The sequence below is a fragment of the Ictalurus punctatus genome, chromosome 16, assembly GCF_001660625.3.
Source record: "Ictalurus punctatus breed USDA103 chromosome 16, Coco_2.0, whole genome shotgun sequence".
In the NCBI taxonomy this organism is placed as follows: domain Eukaryota; kingdom Metazoa; phylum Chordata; class Actinopteri; order Siluriformes; family Ictaluridae; genus Ictalurus; species Ictalurus punctatus.
Genome location: NC_030431.2, coordinates 13444631 through 13464403, shown reverse-complemented (window position 1 = coordinate 13464403; position 19773 = coordinate 13444631). Strand labels below are relative to the sequence as shown.

Below are 19773 nucleotides of genomic sequence, written 5' to 3'. Positions count from 1 at the left end.
ATGTTCACCAAATCTAGCTATCATAATAGTTAAACCATTACAAAACACACACAGATGAAAAAAGGGCCCTGGTCCAAATGAACTTGTGTTCTCATACTGAATGACTTACCACAGTCATGGTGAACAACACTTACCCTTTTAAAAAAAAATAACTCTGATTTAGGTGGAGCAGCATATGAAGCTCCTGAGCAGAACTGTGGAGGAATGGAACACAAATCCCATCATTTCCCTTACCTGTTGGTGGAGCTGGGTGTGGAGAACAGGTCGATTGCTGGAGCGGTGCTGATGCTGTTAGACGCTGTGGATACTGGAGAGGCAGCTGTGGTTGAGGATATGGAAGGCTTTTTGGAGAGTTCTTTCAGGCGCTGCTCCTGCAGAGAGAATAAAGCTGGTTTCACATGGGAATATTGGTACGAGCCCAAAAACACAAACATATGTTGTGGATAAAAATGACATGAAATAAACATGACGGAGACCTAGTATGAGTAATATGTAATTTTATTGAAAATTCACAGGACTGGTGGGTGCATAATCTTGAGGAGAGCAGTAGGGGGAAGAAAATGGGGTGTGTCCTGGGGACATGGGATAGTCAGCAAAGGTGAAATAAGGAGACCACTGAGAGTAGGGCGGACTGGCACGTGAGAAGAGGGAAGAATGGTCAGAGCCCAGATCAGAGAAGGTGACATCATCCTCAGACTGAAAGCTGGAGGGAGGGTCTGTCTGTGTAGAGGCGTCAATACACACATTCACGGGGTGGATTCTGTGTCGGGGGTGGGGGACCCCGCATTTCCATTTCCAGTGGGGGTGCTGCGAAGAACGTTAAGTAGCACCATGATATCAGCAGTGAGATGCGCGAGCTGATAGTGAGTGTTCAGGTCCAAATCCAGTCCCTCCCGTAAAGAAGAGAAGGAAAAATGACGACGGGCACCTAGACACACAGAAGCGGTATTAGGCGGATATTGACGAATTGGATTCACACTAAGATCTTTTAAGAGTAACACACTATGGTTTATTAGTCAAAAAGAAGTATAAGATCTGAGGAGTGCAAACACACACACACACACACACACACACACACACACACACACACACACACACACACACACACACACACACACACACACACACACATTCTCGTACAGTCAAGGGCAGGCATGTAGACATAACACATACACACACACTCTCTGTCTCTCACTCTCTCTCTCACACACACATAACATTATAACTTTATAAGAATAATAAAAAGGAGTATTAAGATATTATAAGTGTAATATAAAGAATAGTAAGATATGTAGAATAGTAGAAGGGTAATATAATGATATTATGAAGTAGGAAGTATAGTAAACCATTTTGCAAGCAGTATAACTGTATATAAAATAGAGATATAGAGCAAATATGAAAATAAATTATAAACCAGAAATACAGAAAAATGTAACTTACTCATAATTCAGATGGTGAAGATTCTTGTCTCGAAAGGAAGGCCTTAATTTTAAGAGAAAACCATGAGGAGCCATTTGTAAGGGTAGCTGAGTCAAGCTGCCCCCGCGAGATAAAAGTGAGACCAAGGTCTCTCTAAATTGTTTTGTCTCTCTCCACTTTCGAACCTAATGGTATTCGGAAAGTCCTCTTTCAAAACATAATGGTATTCGGAAAGTCCTCTTTCAAAACATAATGGTAATGTAGATGAGCTCTTTTTTAACCCTATAGGTATTGATATAGTCTTTCTGAAATATATTGGTTATCTACTGAGTAAATACAGTATAAATACTGGAGCTTGAGCTCCGGGCGTCAGATCACTTCTGAGAATTCTCATCGGTGTGGATCTCGTGTGGTGGAACGGAACCAATAAATCTGGACCCTTGCTTCTTCTCACTCACAGCTGGTGTCTTTTTTTTTTTCTATCTCCAACTGGGTTTACAGATTTTTTGGGTAATAGGCTAAATTTGGGCCAGCACATACCAAAAGACAAATGTTTTTTGTGATGGCAAAAATCATGTTAAAACTTCCTAACACAAAGTTCCACTCTCAGCATGCACAACTTTTCCTGGACCTGAATAAGCGTACAGCAAGTATGCTTCAACAGTTTACCACTAGGTGTATGAGTGCACTTGTGTGATTTCTTTGCGCAAATAACGTGGTTTTGTGAACCGCTATTAGAAGTGACAAAACACACCTTAAGTGTTTTTAAACGAGCCTGTTCCTCCTCTAGGGCTGCCTGTTTTTCCCGCTCATCCGCTTTGGTGAAAGATATGCCTGTGTTTGCCAGAGAGGACACGGCGCTGGACAGTGTGCTGGCCCTATTTAAAAAATAAATAAATAAAAATAAAATGGCAGAATGAAAAAAACATCCTAGAAAAGATGTCAATCAGATGCTGTATTAATGGAAGTGATCTTCCTTGGCCCACAGCACACAAGCAGATAAGGGTTTAATGCCTGGCCACCCCACCCCCACCGCAATGAACTTTAGCCCAAGTATTCCTCCAAAATGTCAGACCTACCAAAAGCTAGACAGTTTATTCTGTTGCACAAAACTCATCAGATTCCACTTTTGAGGACGTCATTTGCAGAGGAAAAGGTCAGAAATCTATCCATTTTTGCAGTGACCTAGTTTAGTACAGAACAAACTGCTCTGCGTGAGCATGCAAAACCACTGAGGGCTATCAGTTGCCTCAAAACATACCAGGGACATCTACTTTCTACATTTGAACTCATTCAACAGTTCAATAAAACTTGGCTCTGTGCCAGGCTCAAAGCAATTGTATCCACCCTGACACCATACACACGAATCCAGAAAATCTCTCACACACATACTAAATTTGGTACCTTGGCAAAACAGCCTGGCGGGGAACTGAAAAGCAAAGCTACTCATGTAGGTCACTATACCTGCTGGCCGCAGTCGAGTCCTTCACCTTTTTTCCCTCTAGTGATGCCAAGTGCTGCTCCAGTGCATCCAGGAGACTACTAGGGGCCTGGAAAGAGGACAATTATTTATTTTAGCGGTACTCTCCCACTTTCAAACATGATGTACATACAGTCTCTCTCTCTCTCTCTCTCTCTCACACACACACACACCTCAGTGAGCATGCATAATAATTAATCACCACAAAGGGAACAAGATAGCATCAATCACAGAGGAAAAATAGAGGGAGGTGCAGATACTCACACAGACCGTAAACTGAAAACGGAAAGATAAGGAAAGATACAGAATATAAAGGTGGTAGTTTGACAGTATTTAAGTGAATTTCAGTAAATACAACTGAGACTGAAGACATTGAAATGATTCGACCCAAACAACAAACTTAATTTGAACCACAAGTTTAACTCTGCGTGTGTATGTCTATTGAGAGAAGCTAAATTATTCACCCACACCAAACTGCAAAAGGACCTCTACTCATGTTCACTCTGTTTATTCGTTTCCCTGTTCATGAAGGGACTACACTAGCACCTGTGTGTTCTTGAACTGGAAGTTATTTTGCATTTTAACTATGTGATTAAATTTTTTTCAAAATAGAAAGTACAAACAATGTGGCAAGTTAGCTGTGGAATATACAATTCCAATTTATATAATTTTACAACGACAAAACACCTTTTATGGCTGCATGTGTCAAGTGCTGAGAAGAAAAGGAGAAAGAGAGCAAACAGCGTGAGCCATTTTGCCATCAGCAACATGCAGAAGGTACACTGCAGGCATTGGGCTGAGGCTGGGGCATGCTGGGATACGGGAGTGTGCACCTTTTTTTAAATAACCATACTGTAGTTCTGGCACTTTGAAACAATCACATTTTTATTAGAGTCATTTGTCTTTATGACTATACTCAAGACTCCACGACTACAATAATACTGCGGATGACTATGAAAGATTTAGCCATGCAGAGACTGATGAAGTTTGGCTAACAGGCATGAATGAGGAGAGCAGGGTTGTTTGTCTGGTTTAGACAGCAATGGTTAGGGGAGGTTAGAGAGCTCATACTGCAATCAGCATAGTCAGTGGTCAGTATCACTACGTTTAGAAATCACATTGACAGTGTAGGAAGAATTACAATCTCACCTGAGACAAGTCTGGTATATCGCCTCGGTCAATGCCCACTTGCTGTGTGTTGAGATCAGAGGGAGAGAGGCATGTCATGGTCAGCAGTTGACATGGTACAACCAAACCAATACTAATGTGTTCTGAAGTGCAAAAGCTCCCTGCAGCAAGACTAGCAGTAGTGCCACACATTTTAGTGGTTAAATAAAAAAAACAAAATACAAAACAATGGTGAAAATCAACTAGCCCAAATCCTCCATGATCAAAGATAAAGCTCTACGTAAATATAGAAACTAAACACTTACCTCAGCAACTTTGAGGAACTCTGAGATTCTCGTCATACGAGTGAGGAATTTTTTGTAGATGTCAAGTCCTTCTTTACACTGGGCTTTCTTCATGTCAAAGTACTTCTCTGTGTGATACAAAAAAATGGATGTGGATAAAGGTTATTTATGGTTTAAAAATCACACAGCTGCAATACACACAATTAAGTCGAAATAACCTCTACTTCAGAGGTTTTCACACAACCAAGGTATTTGGTGACATTTCTCATTAGGCCATGATCCAAAGCATATCTCTCCTGTCTGACATTCTGTGCAAACTACCTACTTACTCACATTTGTTTATGGCAAACACTCTACAATCCTCTGTGACTGCTTACCCAGCCAAGAAAAACATGCTCTTACAGCTCCAAAAAATGACAAAGCTCTTGACACTACCAAGTTCTCAAGTTCTTCCAGTATTTTCCTAATGCATTAAAACCCTGTACGTGCTTCACACAAAGTAACGAAATTGAAGATTATTCAAATAACCCAGGGTTATAACTGTTATGTGAATGACTATCAAGTGAGTTGTAATTATGGGTGGTTGCTGTAGAATGGAGCCCTTCTCATGCCTTTGCCTCGGGCTCCAAAGTAGTATGATGACTCAAAGTGCACTGCTCGACTGAACTGGCTGAGTAGGGCTCAAAGGTTTCTTTACCAGGAAACAATGGAGCAGGCAAACAGGGCAAAGTCAACATGAAGCAGAGGCCAGCGCAATACACACAAGTTCACTTAGGGCAGAAACAGCTCACCGAGCAAGTTGATGATCCCTTCGTTGTAGGCAGCAAACAGCCGGATGGCATCTTTAAACAAGAGCATGAAGGTGGCATTAATGACTCCATTCGTGAGTTCGTTCGCATTTACCTGTTGAAGGACATACAATTTTGATTGAACGTCATTACTCAAAATCCTACAGTTTCAATTTCTATTGTTAAACAATCAATCAACCAACTCACATTGAAGTCAAGAAGCGAGTCCATCTGATTCTGGACAATGGGGAGGGTCTTCAGCAGCTTCTCTGTGTTCATGGTTCTCATAACACCATCTGCCCTAGGAGTGAATAAATACACAATATTCCATACAATAAGGACACACCAGTAACATCCACATATCACCTGCATTATATGACAACATTATGGTAGCTACCTGAAATGCTACTACAAGCCAATTTTTTTTATTGGTTAGATGTAGGTGTAAAGGGAAAATGCTCTTACCCCCTCTTCACTTTTGTAAAGTCAAAAGCAACCTGTCTGTAGGACACAGCCTTTTCGTTAAGATAACGGCTATACCGCCGGATGAAAGTGGACATATCATATCCTGAAAACAGATGAATGAAACAATGATAACGCTTAATTGTGATCCCTCTGAGCACAAGAGTTACAACCATTAGTACACGCATAGGCAGCAAAAAAAAAAAAAAAAAAAAAGAAAAGAAAAGAAAAAAAAAGCACCAGATGTACTAATGCATTTCCAGGCTATTAGTTTACTACTAGAACTAATTTTGATGACACCTAAAGCCTTTATGCAAGACATTTATGCAGACTTGAACAAATTTGTTGGTACACTTAAATACTAACAATGTTTCCTGCTGAAAAGTGTTGAAATTAAAATAAATTTTCTCATGTACACCTGCATGCCATTTGTATGTAAAGTCTGTTTGCTCAAAGTAAAGCAAAGAAAGTGTGAAGAGAGAAATTATTGCTTATTCTACAAAGATATTTTAAAATGGCCTGGATAGATTTGTTGGTACACCTAAAAAAGATTAAGTAACTGGATTATCTGGATATTTCAAACTAACTGTTTTCTTTCATTAGTATCACATGTCTTCAATTTTGTAATCAGTCATTCAGCATATTGAAATGGAGAAAAGTAGTCACTCTGCTGTTTGGCATCATCGTGGGCACCACACTGAACGTGGACCGGAGAAAGGAAAGGAAAGAGGTTTGGGGGTTTGATTCCTGTCTCCGCCCTGCGTGGAGTTTGCATGTTTTCAACATGCTTTGGGGTTTCCTCCCCAGTATAAAGACATGCGTTGTAGGCTGATTGGCATTTCCAAATTGTCCATAGTGTTTGAGTGTGTGCACCCTGTGAGGAGTTGGCACCCTTTCAAAGAAAAGAAAATAGTACCTACTGTGAAATATGAAGGAGGCTCAGTTATATTTCGGGGACACTTTGCTGCATCTGGCACAGGGTGCCTTCAACCTATGCAAGGCACAATGAACCCCCAAGGCCATCTAAGCATTCTGGAGTGAAACGTACTGCCCAGTGTCAGAAAGCTCAGTCTCGGTCGCATAGGCCCTCCAACAGGATAATGGCCCAAAACACACAGCTCAAAGCACCCAAGAATAGCTAAGAACAAAACACTGAACTATTCTGAAGTGGCCTTCTGTGAGCCCTGATACGAATCATATCGAACATCTATGGAAAGAGCTGAAACATAGAGTCTGGAGAACGCACCTGTCAAACCTGAGACAGCTGGAACAGTTTGCTCAGGAAGAGTGGGCCAAACTACCTGTTGACAGGTGCAAAAGTCTCATTGAGAGCTACGGAAAATCACCTGTTTGCTGTGATTGCCTCTAACGGACATTAGGTTAAGGGTCCCATAATTTTTTCCATGCCATTTTGATTTGTTTTATTATCTAAAATATTCAGTTGAATCAAATAAAAAAAAATCTAAATCAATCAAAGACTGATTTTCATTAAATATGGAATAAACAATGATAGACGATTATTTATGTCAGATTCAAGTTATTTCAGAGAAAATTGTGGGTTCTTCTTTTTTCATGGAATAATAAACAAAATTTTCTCCACATCTGTACAAGGTGGAGCCACAACTGGTCTAGAGCTTTCACCCTGAATGAGTGCTGACTGCCAGCCATCCTGTTAACATGGGAAAAGCCTTGGGTAAATAAATCCATGAGTGCTTTAATTAAGCTCAAATTCAGCCAGGCTGCTCAACATGCCACATAAGGTAGTGAGAAAGTAGAGAGAGAGAGAGAGAGAGAGAGAGAGAGAGAGAGAGGGAGTGAGAGAGAGAGAGAGTGTGAGTGCAAGTTAGCGAGAGTGTGACAGAGTGAGAATAGTGACCAATCACACTACTACACATGGTAGCTTTAGCTGTACTTCACTACACTGGAGCATTTTTACATCTTTTTCACATTTTAAAATGTGCTAAAGAAATCAATGTGTGTCAGTGACTATGCATTTCCATTGAACACTGTGACTGTTTTAAAAAAAGGAGCAGCAGAATGACAATCAAAAGCCTGTGTTTCTGTCTCTGGAACACGTTCACTACATGGTGAGAAAATCCGGTTTCTCTCATTCTGTTGCATTTGCTCCTTTCCCTGAATTTCTAGTGTTTAGATTGAGGTTATCATGCACAAATACCAAATTTGCATAGAAAAAAAAGGATGTAAACTCCACTATTGATCCAAATACTGAACTTGGAAGCACCTACCTTGTAAGCCACTTTTGTCCAAAAAATTACTGAGGTTGAATAATGTGTTCCTGGAAGCCAGGTACTGAATAAATCTCTGTGTATATAAAAGTGAAAGAAATTAGTTATTCATTCTTTAAAAAAGGTCATACACATTGTAAAATGGGCAACTGCATTCAAACTGAAGTATGAGAAGATGGGAACTACAGCCTTTTAAATGATCTGAAAGGGCACAAAAATGCAGTACATTATGGAATCAGTCAACATGGAAAGAAACAGCTTTTTACTGTAATCCTGTGAGCTACTCTAATCCTGAAGAGAACTCAATCATCAACAGTGTCCAAATTGTAAATTCGTACCAGCAGACACTAGTGAACAATATGAAATGAAGCCGCTAAAATAAACATCTGTTTTAAATGCTGTACATGCTAAAACCTTCTTATTGATCGTATCTTGGAGTATTAAGGGCGTGTGGGTGGGTGGGTGTGTATATATATATATTATATATATATTATATATATATATATATATATATTATATATATATATATATATATATATATATATATATATATATATATATATATATATATATATATATATATATATATAAACTGACCTCGTTGCCATAGACCATGAGGTGGTGTGTGGTGATGAGGGATTTAAACACGACCACCCAGCTGGTGTTGGCAGTGCGTTCGAACAGCGTGTCCGCCAGTTGAGGGATGTTCACGTTCATCTCGTTTGTGCACTGAATCAGATCTGAGGAGACAGATACAGACATCAAAAAGTGAAGTACAGATAGATATTACGTACAATATGAAAAGTTCAAGGCAATGTTTCCCCAATCATATGAGGGGTAGGGATGGGCAATATGGACTTATAACTATATCACGCTATTTTTCGGTGTTTATTGCGACAACGATATCAGTGACAATACAAATATAGTGCCATTCACCAATGTTTTTGGCTACAAGTGACCGCTGCATGCAGTCTTGAGAGCCTCAGGAACACAAACACTGATCTAAAAGTAAAATAGATTTTTTGTAACCAAACCAGTTCCAGATTGTAGAGGTACAGTAGCCCCTCGTTTAGCGATAAACTCCTCCTCAGCTTCACGTCCGCCTGCTGTCGTATTTTTTTTTCGCTCTGCACCTGAGCTGCGAATGGATCGCACACCGTCACTCACAGAAATACGTCATCAACTAGGCTTTATCGTTATTATCGCGAGAAGACTAATTCTTATTGTGAGGAGAATTTCTACCAGTATATTGCAAACTATAAGATATCGCCCATCCCTAATTGCCCACATTTTATTTATTAATACATCCTATGAGAGCGAGAGAGAGAGAAAAGGGGATGGGCAGAGCAGTGGCAGCACTAACCAAGAGAAAGACAAGCAGAGCTGTACTGTTTGATGTTAATTACCCATTGACCGGTAGCTTGTAACTTGCCAGCGTCAAGAATCTGATCGACTGTGCTGCATTTGATCATGCCAGCTCCTGGGATGTTCAGCACTCATATTCTATGCACTTTGCGACTACAGCACATGACCATCACAAGTAATGTACAGTGATGCAACAGTGCTATTGCTTATTTATAATTTATAATATATATATATATATATATATATATATATATATATATATATATATATATATATATATATATATATACACACACACACACACACACATACATACATACATACATACATACATACATATATACACATATTAAAAAAATTATAAATAAAACAATTAACATGGACTTATCTACTGAACTGATGTGTGAAATCAGTTGCTGACTATTTCGCCTCACTACTTCACATTTATCATGCACATAACAAATCCTGCTCCCCATGGAACCACTCAGAATAATCTTTTATAAATCCTTTTAATGTAGTCGTGCAGCTCATTTGTCAAGCTGGGAAAATGCAGCCGTTAGTTATTTGATAATGTCATTCAAATAAGGAGCAATTTCTTGTCAGTGATATATAGCAACACTCCGAATGCTCCTTAGACTCAGACAGTTTGTTACTGAGCTGCGCTTGAAAGTGGAAAACGAGATATTTAAAAAAATAAAAAATTGTTTCTATCAACAGCTTTACTCCTGTATGAGAGATATATTTAGAAGAGCGAGTCATTATTTGTAAGCTGTGGGAAAAAACAAGGGTTTTATTTGAATTTACTTGAATACATACCAGTTCATGTTCAGTGGAAGAATTCCCTAAAAGCAAGTACTGACAATTCCTAGCAGTTGATTCGTCATAATAATCTGAAATTTGTATAATTAGTGACAAGCTCTAGCCACTATAAAAAACATAAATAAATAAATAAATAAATAAATAAATAAATAAATAAATAAAAAACATTGGGGGAAAAAAGCATGAAACTTCCATGTGATAAATCAAGTGATTATTTGTTAAAAGTAACTTTTTTTTTTTCCGACAACGCAAGATGTGCTATGCCAAACTTGTGAGATAGACAGCAATATGCTGTGCTTTAAGAACCATTTGGCTTAGCTCCATAGCTAAGTGACAGTGTGGAAAGGGTGTGGACAAGTGCAAGAGTGAGGCTGAGTCAAATATCCCTACTACCCAACTATATGGTACGCGAAAAGCAGTAAAAGAGCACTAAAAGAGTAGTATTTACGAATTCTCAGTATTCATAAAACAGTAGTCGAGAAATACCCGGATGACCTACTGCTTCCGACGAGATTCCGCGGCATGGAACCACTGGACACTGTGCTATACCATAATGCAACGGTACTGGTGTGGAAATGCTGTCAGAATATAAAATGGCGTTACAGCGAGTCAGCTTTGACAATGCAAACATTGCGGATGTAGCATGCCCAGATTGTGTTCATAATGGACACATTATGAATCAGTATGTACTGCATCAATGGCTGAGCAGTAGGTACTGAATCAAAAGAAGAAATGAAAAATCTCATCCTGCTCAACTCACCACTCTATTCACATGCTCTGGCTTTCTTAGGTGGTTTAACACCGGGTATGATTGCTGAGGTCCGAATCCGAGTGCAACTGTTCCCGGTGCCCCCCGCAGTGCTGGTCTGTTTTCAGACTCACTTGATTCTATCAAATCCCGGTGCATTTGCGTTCATCTTACATCATCACAAACACGCATGGAGAACTCAACACGACTCACCATTAAATTGATTTATTTTTTATTATTAATGTTTTGTTGCTATTGTGCACAGCAGAGAATATTTGCAGCAGTGGACCTCTTCAGTGTCCCACAAAATCCCCTGCCAGTCATGGCACTCGTGTGTTGTGGAAACTAATTCATTCACTCGTACTGCACGCAAAATGCTTTTCCACCACTCTGAAGCCATTTTGGGGAGGTTTTTACAAACCATACCAAGAGTATCTGAAAGAATAACTACAGTAGAGCTATGATGGCTTAGCGGTAACGGTTTGTTCGGTTTCTTTTCAAGTCACTGAACAGTGCATGTGTGTTTATTTGGTATGGGAGGATAAGGGTGGACCATAGAGCACCTTTTCCTTCGTAAGCCACATTCCCTATTTAAAGCTGCACAAAGCAGTAACTATAGGAATACAAAAAGGCCTTTGAGGGCCAACGGGACCCTCGTGCACAGCATGCACACATCCACAGACGTCTTGAAAAAGCAAAGCAATGCAGGACTAAGAAGGTCTAAAATAGAGAGAAATTGCACATGCACACAGCTAGAAGGAGAGCTGCCAATCAATCAATAAATTGAAGACTCGGATTGAGTCAATTTCTCATAAAAAAAAAAAAAGGAAAAGAAAAAAAAGGGTACCAACAAGAGCAAACAACTTCCTACTGAGCAAGTAACAAAAATGATGAACTGATGTATCTAGTGTTCCCTTTTGCTGATAAAACATGAAGGAAATGCCAGCACACTCATCTGATGTGCACTCATATTACACCTCATTGAAATGTACAACTCAAAGGCCACTGAAATCTACTGGCCACACGGTCTGTGCTAGCCCATGTGATCACCACACGACTAAGCTTGATTCTGAGTCAGGTGACCAGCCCCCCTAATTGGCAGAGGTGAGAGACATGACTTCACTGATTGACTTCTGAGTCCAAAATCTCCATTAACTCAGTAGACAGACGACATACTATGTTACTCATTCTTTCCTTTCCATTACAAAATGATGCTATGCTACATTTTAAAAGATTTTAGCGTGTCTACATAAAAGGACGTGGAAGACCCAGACAATATATGACTAATATCAACATATATAACTTTGAAGAACTTCAGATAAATGCAGAGCATGGTCTACTGCATGAATGAGGAGGTGTACATGTGTTCCCAAAGTGCTCAATTAGTGTATTTTAGACCTAAAATCCTACAAACATTCAACCAGTTCATTCTTAATATATTGTGCTAATGAGAAACTTGGACAGACCGACAACCTGAAAACAAACTGAATTTTACATTAATACTGTCCATCAAACCCAATTTCTTGCTCAATATGCAGAAAAAAAGACAAACCAAATGAAATGTTTAGCAAACTTGGAATGAATTAATGCAGCTTAATTATTAGATATATCACACGAGCCTAAAATCCATTCCGAAATCTTAAGACATGACTCAACATCCATTTATCACTGGCGCAAGCCTGGGAAATAACAGTTGGGAAAAATAACAAGTATAGCATTTTTTTTTTTTTATATTCATACTTAGACTGTCTAATTCTATAGTATTTAACTTGAACCTATTTGGCAGTGTATATCGGACTACATGCACTGGGGTAGAACAGCACAGTGCTCTTCATTAGACATGGTTTACTAGTCCCTTCCTGCTGTGTCCGTGACTTTGATCTCACAAATAGAAGTGATGCGTGCAGGTGAGGCTGAACCGATTATGAGGCTGTTTTGGCAGGGGATCAGAATATAGCATAAGCTTTTTGTTACCATTACAGATTGTCTCAATTTCAAGAAGAAGCCACTTTCAAGGGTGCCAATATAAGTGGAGGGCACTGCATAAGGAAATGGAACGAATTTTTGGCGGCGCTCTTGTAGGCCATGTTGTTAAAGGCAGGGGAAAATACTGCATCAGTAAGCAGAAACCTCAAGCTTCATATAGCACATGACAGGAAACTGAATTAGTCTGTAAAAACCGAAATTAGTCCATACAAATAAAAACTGGAAAAAGGAAATCGAAAGTAAGAACATTTGGGTTTTATGCCTCCAGAGAGAACACAAAGCATGAGAAACAAACACACTGTATTCACATTAGTAAGCTACTGTACAAGTCAATAATAAATTATGGCCAATATAGTCTACAGTACAAGTTATACGTTACATTGCTACTTTGTGCACCACTTGCACACAGACGAAAATTTCTCAATTAAAAAGCTCCGCTTGTTACCCTGCTATGCCTGATCTACCCCAGAAAATATTTGCAAATTATCTTTTGTATTACAACCCTTCACAAAGAGTCCAAAGCATCATTTTTTTTTTTTCCCCAAAAGTTTAAAAGGGTAGTGCAACAAAAAAAACCCCAACCAAACAAAAACACCAGGGGAAAAGGCAAAGCAAAAATGACACAAAAAACCCCCACAATGATTAAGTATGTTTGGCATTTCACTTCTAAACAAACAAATGATGGCGGAAGGGGGGACGGGACGGGACGGGACAAAAAAAAACTTTCCTAACTAATGCAAGCACATCCCTGAAAATACAACAGATCACTTTAGCCTAAAATTGTACTCAGTGTTTAGAGCTTTTCATGGGAAGTGGTCATCTGTCACATCAAAAGGGAGGTACAGTGCTTTTTATTTTGTACTGAAGCAAAAAAAAAAAAAAAAAAAAAAAAAAAAAAAAAAAAAAAAAAAAGGTATCCAACACCAATCACCAATGTGAAAACCTAACTGCCCCTTGAAACTTAAAAAGTGTTTGTGCCACCTTTAGCAGCAATAACTGCAACCAAACGCTTCCAATAACTAGAGATCAGTCTTTCACATACTTCTAGGACAAGGACTGACTGCTATGCTTTGGATCATTGTCTGGCTGCATAATGCAGTTGCGCTTGAGTTACAACTTATGGACTGGACATTCTCCTTTAGGATTTTCTGGTAGAAAGCAGAATTCATGTTTCCCTCAATTACTGCAAGTTGCCCAGGCCCTGAAACAGCAATGCATCCTCACACCATCAAACTTCCACCACCATGCTTGACCGTATGATGTTCTTTTTGTGCAATTCAGTGTTTGGTTTACGCCAGATGTAACGGCACCCGTCTTCCAAATAGTTCCACTTTCAACTCATCAGTCCACAGAACATTCTCACAAAAGGTTTGAGAATTTTGGAAGGCCAGCCAATTCAGGATCACTACTGTGCCAAGTTTTTCCATTTGGAGATAATGGCTCTCACTGTGGTCCTTTGGCATACCAGAGCCTTTGAAATAGCTTTGTAACCCTTCCCAGACTGATGTATTTCAATCACCTCCTTCCTCATCACATCTGGAATTTCTGGCATAGTGAGTCACTAAAAGGTAATACCTTTTAACCGACTTCATGCTGTTGAAAAAGTTCTATTTAAGTGTTGATTTGATTGAACAGGGTTTGCAGTAGGGATGCACCGAAATGAAAATTCTTGGCCGAAGTCGAAACCGAATATTGCATAAATTAAATAGTCAAAATGTGCTTTTTACTATTTTGTCTTGCTTTTCAAAGAAAAAAAAAAAATCAATTACAAAAACTACAATTTCAAAATATTTATTTAACACTGAACATTTTTTTTTCATTCCAGCAGACATAGGCTACCAACAAGGCACAATATACCTTTAAATAAATAAATTAGTAAAATAAAAATATTTTTATGTGGTCATCTTTGAGCCCCCCTTGAATAGCCTGTTAGGCATGTATCTGACTGCTGAAAGAATGTAACACTTAAAAAGTGCACTGACGAGTGCAAAAAATGGTTCTATTTGGTTATATACGGCTGATTATATTCGGGATATATACCGCTTGCGTCCCAGAACACCTCGGAGTATTATAGTAGATATAGTATAGTTAGATATGTTGTTAATGTTATGTTCCCTTAAATAAATATGTCTTTACCTGCTTCCGTACTCTACTCCCTTATGTCTCGCGACGTGACAGAATACTCCGGAACAGAAACAAAACAAACGCACGTGTCCACAGTAAACAATGTCATGGTTGTCAACATCTGAAGAGCATGCGCTCGTGCACATAGCTCGTGCATGTGCGCGCCCCCTCATCGCTCTGAGCGTGCTACCGGAAGTGGAGGTCATGACATTCGCGCGTCTCACTCTGGTTGCTAGGCTATTTGGCGCGTCAAATTTATTCTGCCTTTTGCACACCGAAAGTGCTTTTTTTGCTATTTCCGGCCGAATAATTTCGTTTGCCGAACATTCGGTGCATCCCTAGTTTGCATCCCTAGTAACCGGGCCTGGTCGTGTCTAGTCCAATTGAACCCCATTATGAATGTAGTTTCATAGATTTGGGGAATTAGTAACTATGGGAGCAAATACATTTTCCACACAGGCCGAGTTGATATTAGATAACTTTTTTGCTTCAATAAATAGCACTATCATTTAAAAACTGTATTGTGTGTTTACTCAGATTGCCTTTGCTTTATCTTGGATTTTGTCTTTTTATTTCTTAAACAATTTAGCATGAGATACACAAAACAGAAGAAAGTCAGGATGGGGCAAATACTTTCACACAGCACTGTAGCATGCATGGGATGAAGTGTCAAAAAGTTAGTTTCATATATTTCAGTGCTGAGAACGTATCAAGACAAGTATTAGAAGGCGAACTCTCCAAAGTGTCCCCTGAGCTGTGAAGTGAGATCATGGAGGGTGAAAAACAATAATGAGGAAGACTCTCTCTGCCTCAGCTAATGTCAATTAGAGGCAGCAGAACATTAATAGGTCAACAGCAAGATAGTGGTCACGTAGCTGGTGAAGGATATGTTGTTTATTTTAACACAGCTTAGAAAAAGTGTCATGATTTGTCCATCCGAGTACTATTCTTCCCATCAACATCTAAACCTCTGGCTCAGTATAGGGTAATATGTGACTGACTGGCCCAATGACGTAGGGTGGAAAAGCTATAAATACACAAGCTTGTAATGAGAAAATGGGGTAAAATGCCATTCATTCTGCCAAAATAGGCCACAGGAAGAGTGCACATTTGAGTCAGGATGCAGAATGAATTTGGAACTTTCCAAAGAAACAATGAGTACGAACAAGCATCTATCGCTCAGCTACATGCCCTCGAGTAGACACCCAGTGGTACACAAAGAATTATCGATTAAAAATGCTGGGCCATGGTTTGTGAAACCAAAGTATGTTTTTGTAATACTCAAACATTATACCAAATAAGCTGTGCTCAGGCAATGCAGACAATCAACATGCTGCCTTAATATACAAACTTCAGCGGGCTAATAGCATGTTGCTACAGTAGTCGCCTTTTAATTTGCCCATGGAAACTCATTAAACATTAAAGCACGTTCAGCACAACACAACCAATTTTATTACTACAAAGATCAGAGGGGCTCAACATTGAAGACTAAAGGGATCCTTATACTTCATGAGAACTACAAAAATATGCATCAGAAAGCTTTTAGTTTTTCAGAGCAGACAGAGGACCTTGGCTGTCCATTAAACATGGGAACGTGCAATAAACAGCAAGGCAAACTATGTGAAAGTGCATGATTAATTGTGTCCTCAAATAAAATGGAGCGCTGTATTAAGTGAGATCAGGATGTTGGCAGTTTTGCTGCTCCAAATCTGAAAAGGAGTACATCAACTAATTGACAGCATGATTTGCGGCTTTTGAATAAAAATTTTGAACAACAGTCCGTACAGGATTTCACAGAGTTCTTTTGTGATTCTTGCGCCCAAAAGTGCTCGATTTTGCCGTGACATTTTTCCAGAATGTGCCTTGCAATCTGCGTAGGACTCGAGTTGGTGTAACTGCAATTGCACAAAATTGTTTTGCATGGCCCTTTGCAGATAAATTAGATATTTTAGCTGTACTCATGTTTGACATGTGAATCAAAGAGGACTTTGGCTATATGCACATTGTGATGATGTCACAACGTAACTCGGCCCAAATCCGAGGAAAATCTGCGGTAATTTTGTAAAAATTGTAAAAGTTGCTGGGAAGATTGCAGAGTTTCCTTGACTTTGCATTAATTTCGGCGATCACAAAATCCTGGAGGGACTGAATAAAGCTGAACACTTGTTTGACTCTTCTTCAACTTGCCCCATTGTTTACATTTATCCATCAGTGGAAAATCATGTCGAATATGTTAAGAAAATGAAACGATAAATGCATCTGTTTGTCTCTGCATGGAAGTATTAGTAGGCAGCAAAAATACACTGATTGAATAAAAACAAACGCACGTCCACTCCGTCCAACACTTCTCATCACCTCTTCCCCGGGAAAAGATTAACACAATAGATGCGTTCGGTGTTAATCTGTCAGCGTGACGTCTATGAACCAAGGTGACTTTCTAGCAGGTTTATTCTCTTATGAAACTGAAAGTTTGTCTCAAACATGGTGTACAGCTGATTCCAGAATACACACAAATACTCTGGTACAAAATATTTGCATGGCTTGTGTAACTGCAGACTCGCACTCATGTGGTTGGCTTAATTTTCTTTTTACTTTAATAGGCTAACTTAATAGAAACTATGGAGAAAGTGATGAGACTTCATTGATTTCGTGATTTTTCCACATACAATGTATTTAAAAAAATAATAAAACATAAAAAACGATGTGTAACAGTACCCAGCACAAGAGGCAGCATCCGCTTGTAAATTCACAGACGTCCTCCCAGATGTGTGGATCATAAAATTGTCAGACCACCCTTAAGTAAGTATTAAAAAATTTTTCCCCTAAATTTTCTCAACACACAGTGACTGGTGATCTGGACAGAACTCACCATAGGAGGAGCTGCAAATGATTAAATGATGCAAACCCAATCATTTTACTGTGCAATTAATAATTCCTGGTTTAAACATCCACATCACTGACACACCACAAAACAAGTCCTAGCCATGTAGACATTTCCTTATTAAGGCATTTCTTTGTTGGTTCCTGCAGAAACGACATTTTAGGACACAGCCCGCATTTTAAAGGCCGACAGCAGATTTTTCCTGCTTTAGGCTTTTCTTGATGGCACTGCATCCTACAATCACGATTATCTGACATTTAATCATGTTCCGAGATTTTTATTTATTTATTTATTTTTTTTCACGATTCAAGTAATAACTTCCTTTTGGGTGTTTACATTTAGAATAGCTGTCAACATAAAAGAATGCAGGAAGCACTTTTTTTTTTTTTGAGTCAGGCTCACTGGGTTCATCCTAGACTCCCATTTTCTGTTCTTTACTTCATAGCAGAAGTGCCAAGAGTGCAAATCTAGGAAGGAGTAGTCACTCCCCACATCTTAATGAGCATGCTTTAGGAGGGATGTGATCACTAATTGTCAGTTGTACTCAGGCATCTTTTATATTAAAAAAAAGAAGAAAAAAAAAGAAGAAAGAAAGTAGTAGTAGTCTTAAACCCCTGTTCAAGTCAGGTTGGATGTTCACAAAACTTTACCCCCCCCCCCTCCACTTTCTTCCTGTCTGTCTGTCTGCGTCTGTTCTCCAAGTAGATCTCACACAAGTATGGAGCAACTCCGAATGAGTCGATAGCTTCACATTTATGGCCCATTTCTCAGCGTTATCACTGGGCAGACAGAGTTAAGTAGGACAGCACACCCTTCTCTTTGCGTGATCGGCACAGTTGTCTAGGGATCACTCTGTGTCTAGGACGCAAGTCAGAAATCTCACTAACAGCTGTGCTGTGTAACATGCCACCATCGGGAGCTCGAACCCACTAAGAATCATGATGTAGTATGATCGTGAGATGCAGTGAAGGCACCCGAGCATGGAGAAGCTCACGAAGTGGGACTATACTGCTCTACAGGTCGCTAAATCTACCGCCAGTATGTATTTGCAGAGCTAATCAATATTACTTCTCCAGTGCAACTCTTTGATCTATACAGTAGTGGATATAAAACAGATCTGAAACAGACCTGCCACGTTATCAGGAACATCTGTACACCTGCACATGAAATGATCTAACCCAGAAGTTCTCAACCTTTTGTAACCAATGCACCAGATCCCCCCACCAGAATATATATTTTAAAAAACCTCATCTGTAATCTGTTTTTGATACTTTTTTTTTCCCTTTTACGTTTTTGTACTTTTTTAAATTACTTGTTGTAACTTATGATTTTTTTTTAAAAAAAAAGAACTTTTATAAAACTATATATAACGGACAGGTATGGAACATGAATGATCAAAAATTTTTCTGAACACTATAACTACTTTGAACAAGAGAACTAGGCTGTAATAGTGTGTACTATTTTACATGTAAAACATGTTGCATTACATTCGTCTTATGTTCTAAAAATGTTAATTTAAGAATTATATAAATTGGGAAGAAGGGCGCGTCTCGTTATCCATGAAATTGTTAAATCTCCGGCTCTCAGCCCCTCACTGAACAGAGCAGACGCAGAGAGAGGTGTGAGTACAGAGGGAAAGCAAGACCTCGCACTTGCAGGACAGTACTGGCCACATTTGGAAAGTCGCTAAGGTTTGTCCAAAAAGTCACTAGATTTGTCATTAGATGCTTTTTTTGGCAAAAAAAAGTCACTAAAGGGGTCTGAAAAGTCACTAAGTTGGCAACACTGGGCTGCACTGACAGCTAGATAAAAGGCAGCTAAGCTCCACCTCTCCCTAGCAAAAAGGAAATACAGAGGGAGAGGGAACGCAGGGTTTTTCATTTATGCACATTCTATTTGAAAAGCAGTAAAATACACTGAGTACCCAATTGAAGCCCTCTCCGTGTTTTTTTTCTTCTTCTTGAAAACAATTTAAGCCCCCCTGCCGATCTCTCCGCGTCCCCACTTGCAATCTTTGTCACTATAAAAAAATTTTTTTATTAT

At 39.2% G+C, this 19773-nt stretch overlaps 1 protein-coding gene across 13 annotated transcripts in view; it reads right to left on the bottom strand.

Annotated features, from left to right (window-relative positions):
- Positions 1-19773, bottom strand: part of picalma (phosphatidylinositol binding clathrin assembly protein a) — a 51557-nt gene that overhangs the window by 16226 nt on the left and 15558 nt on the right. For 11 of the 13 annotated variants that reach the window (XM_047161059.2, XM_047161060.2, XM_047161063.2 and 8 more), the window contains exons 2-11: positions 8405-8547; positions 7808-7883; positions 5565-5667; positions 5307-5400; positions 5103-5214; positions 4333-4439; positions 4049-4090; positions 2884-2969; positions 2174-2297; positions 235-371 (exon numbers count right to left, since the gene is read on the bottom strand). In XM_047161059.2, coding sequence (XP_047017015.1) covers positions 235-371; positions 2174-2297; positions 2884-2969; positions 4049-4090; positions 4333-4439; positions 5103-5214; positions 5307-5400; positions 5565-5667; positions 7808-7883; positions 8405-8547 — 1024 coding nt within the window. Of the gene's footprint in view, positions 1-234; positions 372-480; positions 929-1440; positions 1483-2173; positions 2298-2883; positions 2970-4048; positions 4091-4332; positions 4440-5102; positions 5215-5306; positions 5401-5564; positions 5668-7807; positions 7884-8404; positions 8548-19773 lie in introns of those variants that run through there. The other 2 variants (XM_053687106.1, XM_053687105.1) reach the window with 2 other exon arrangements.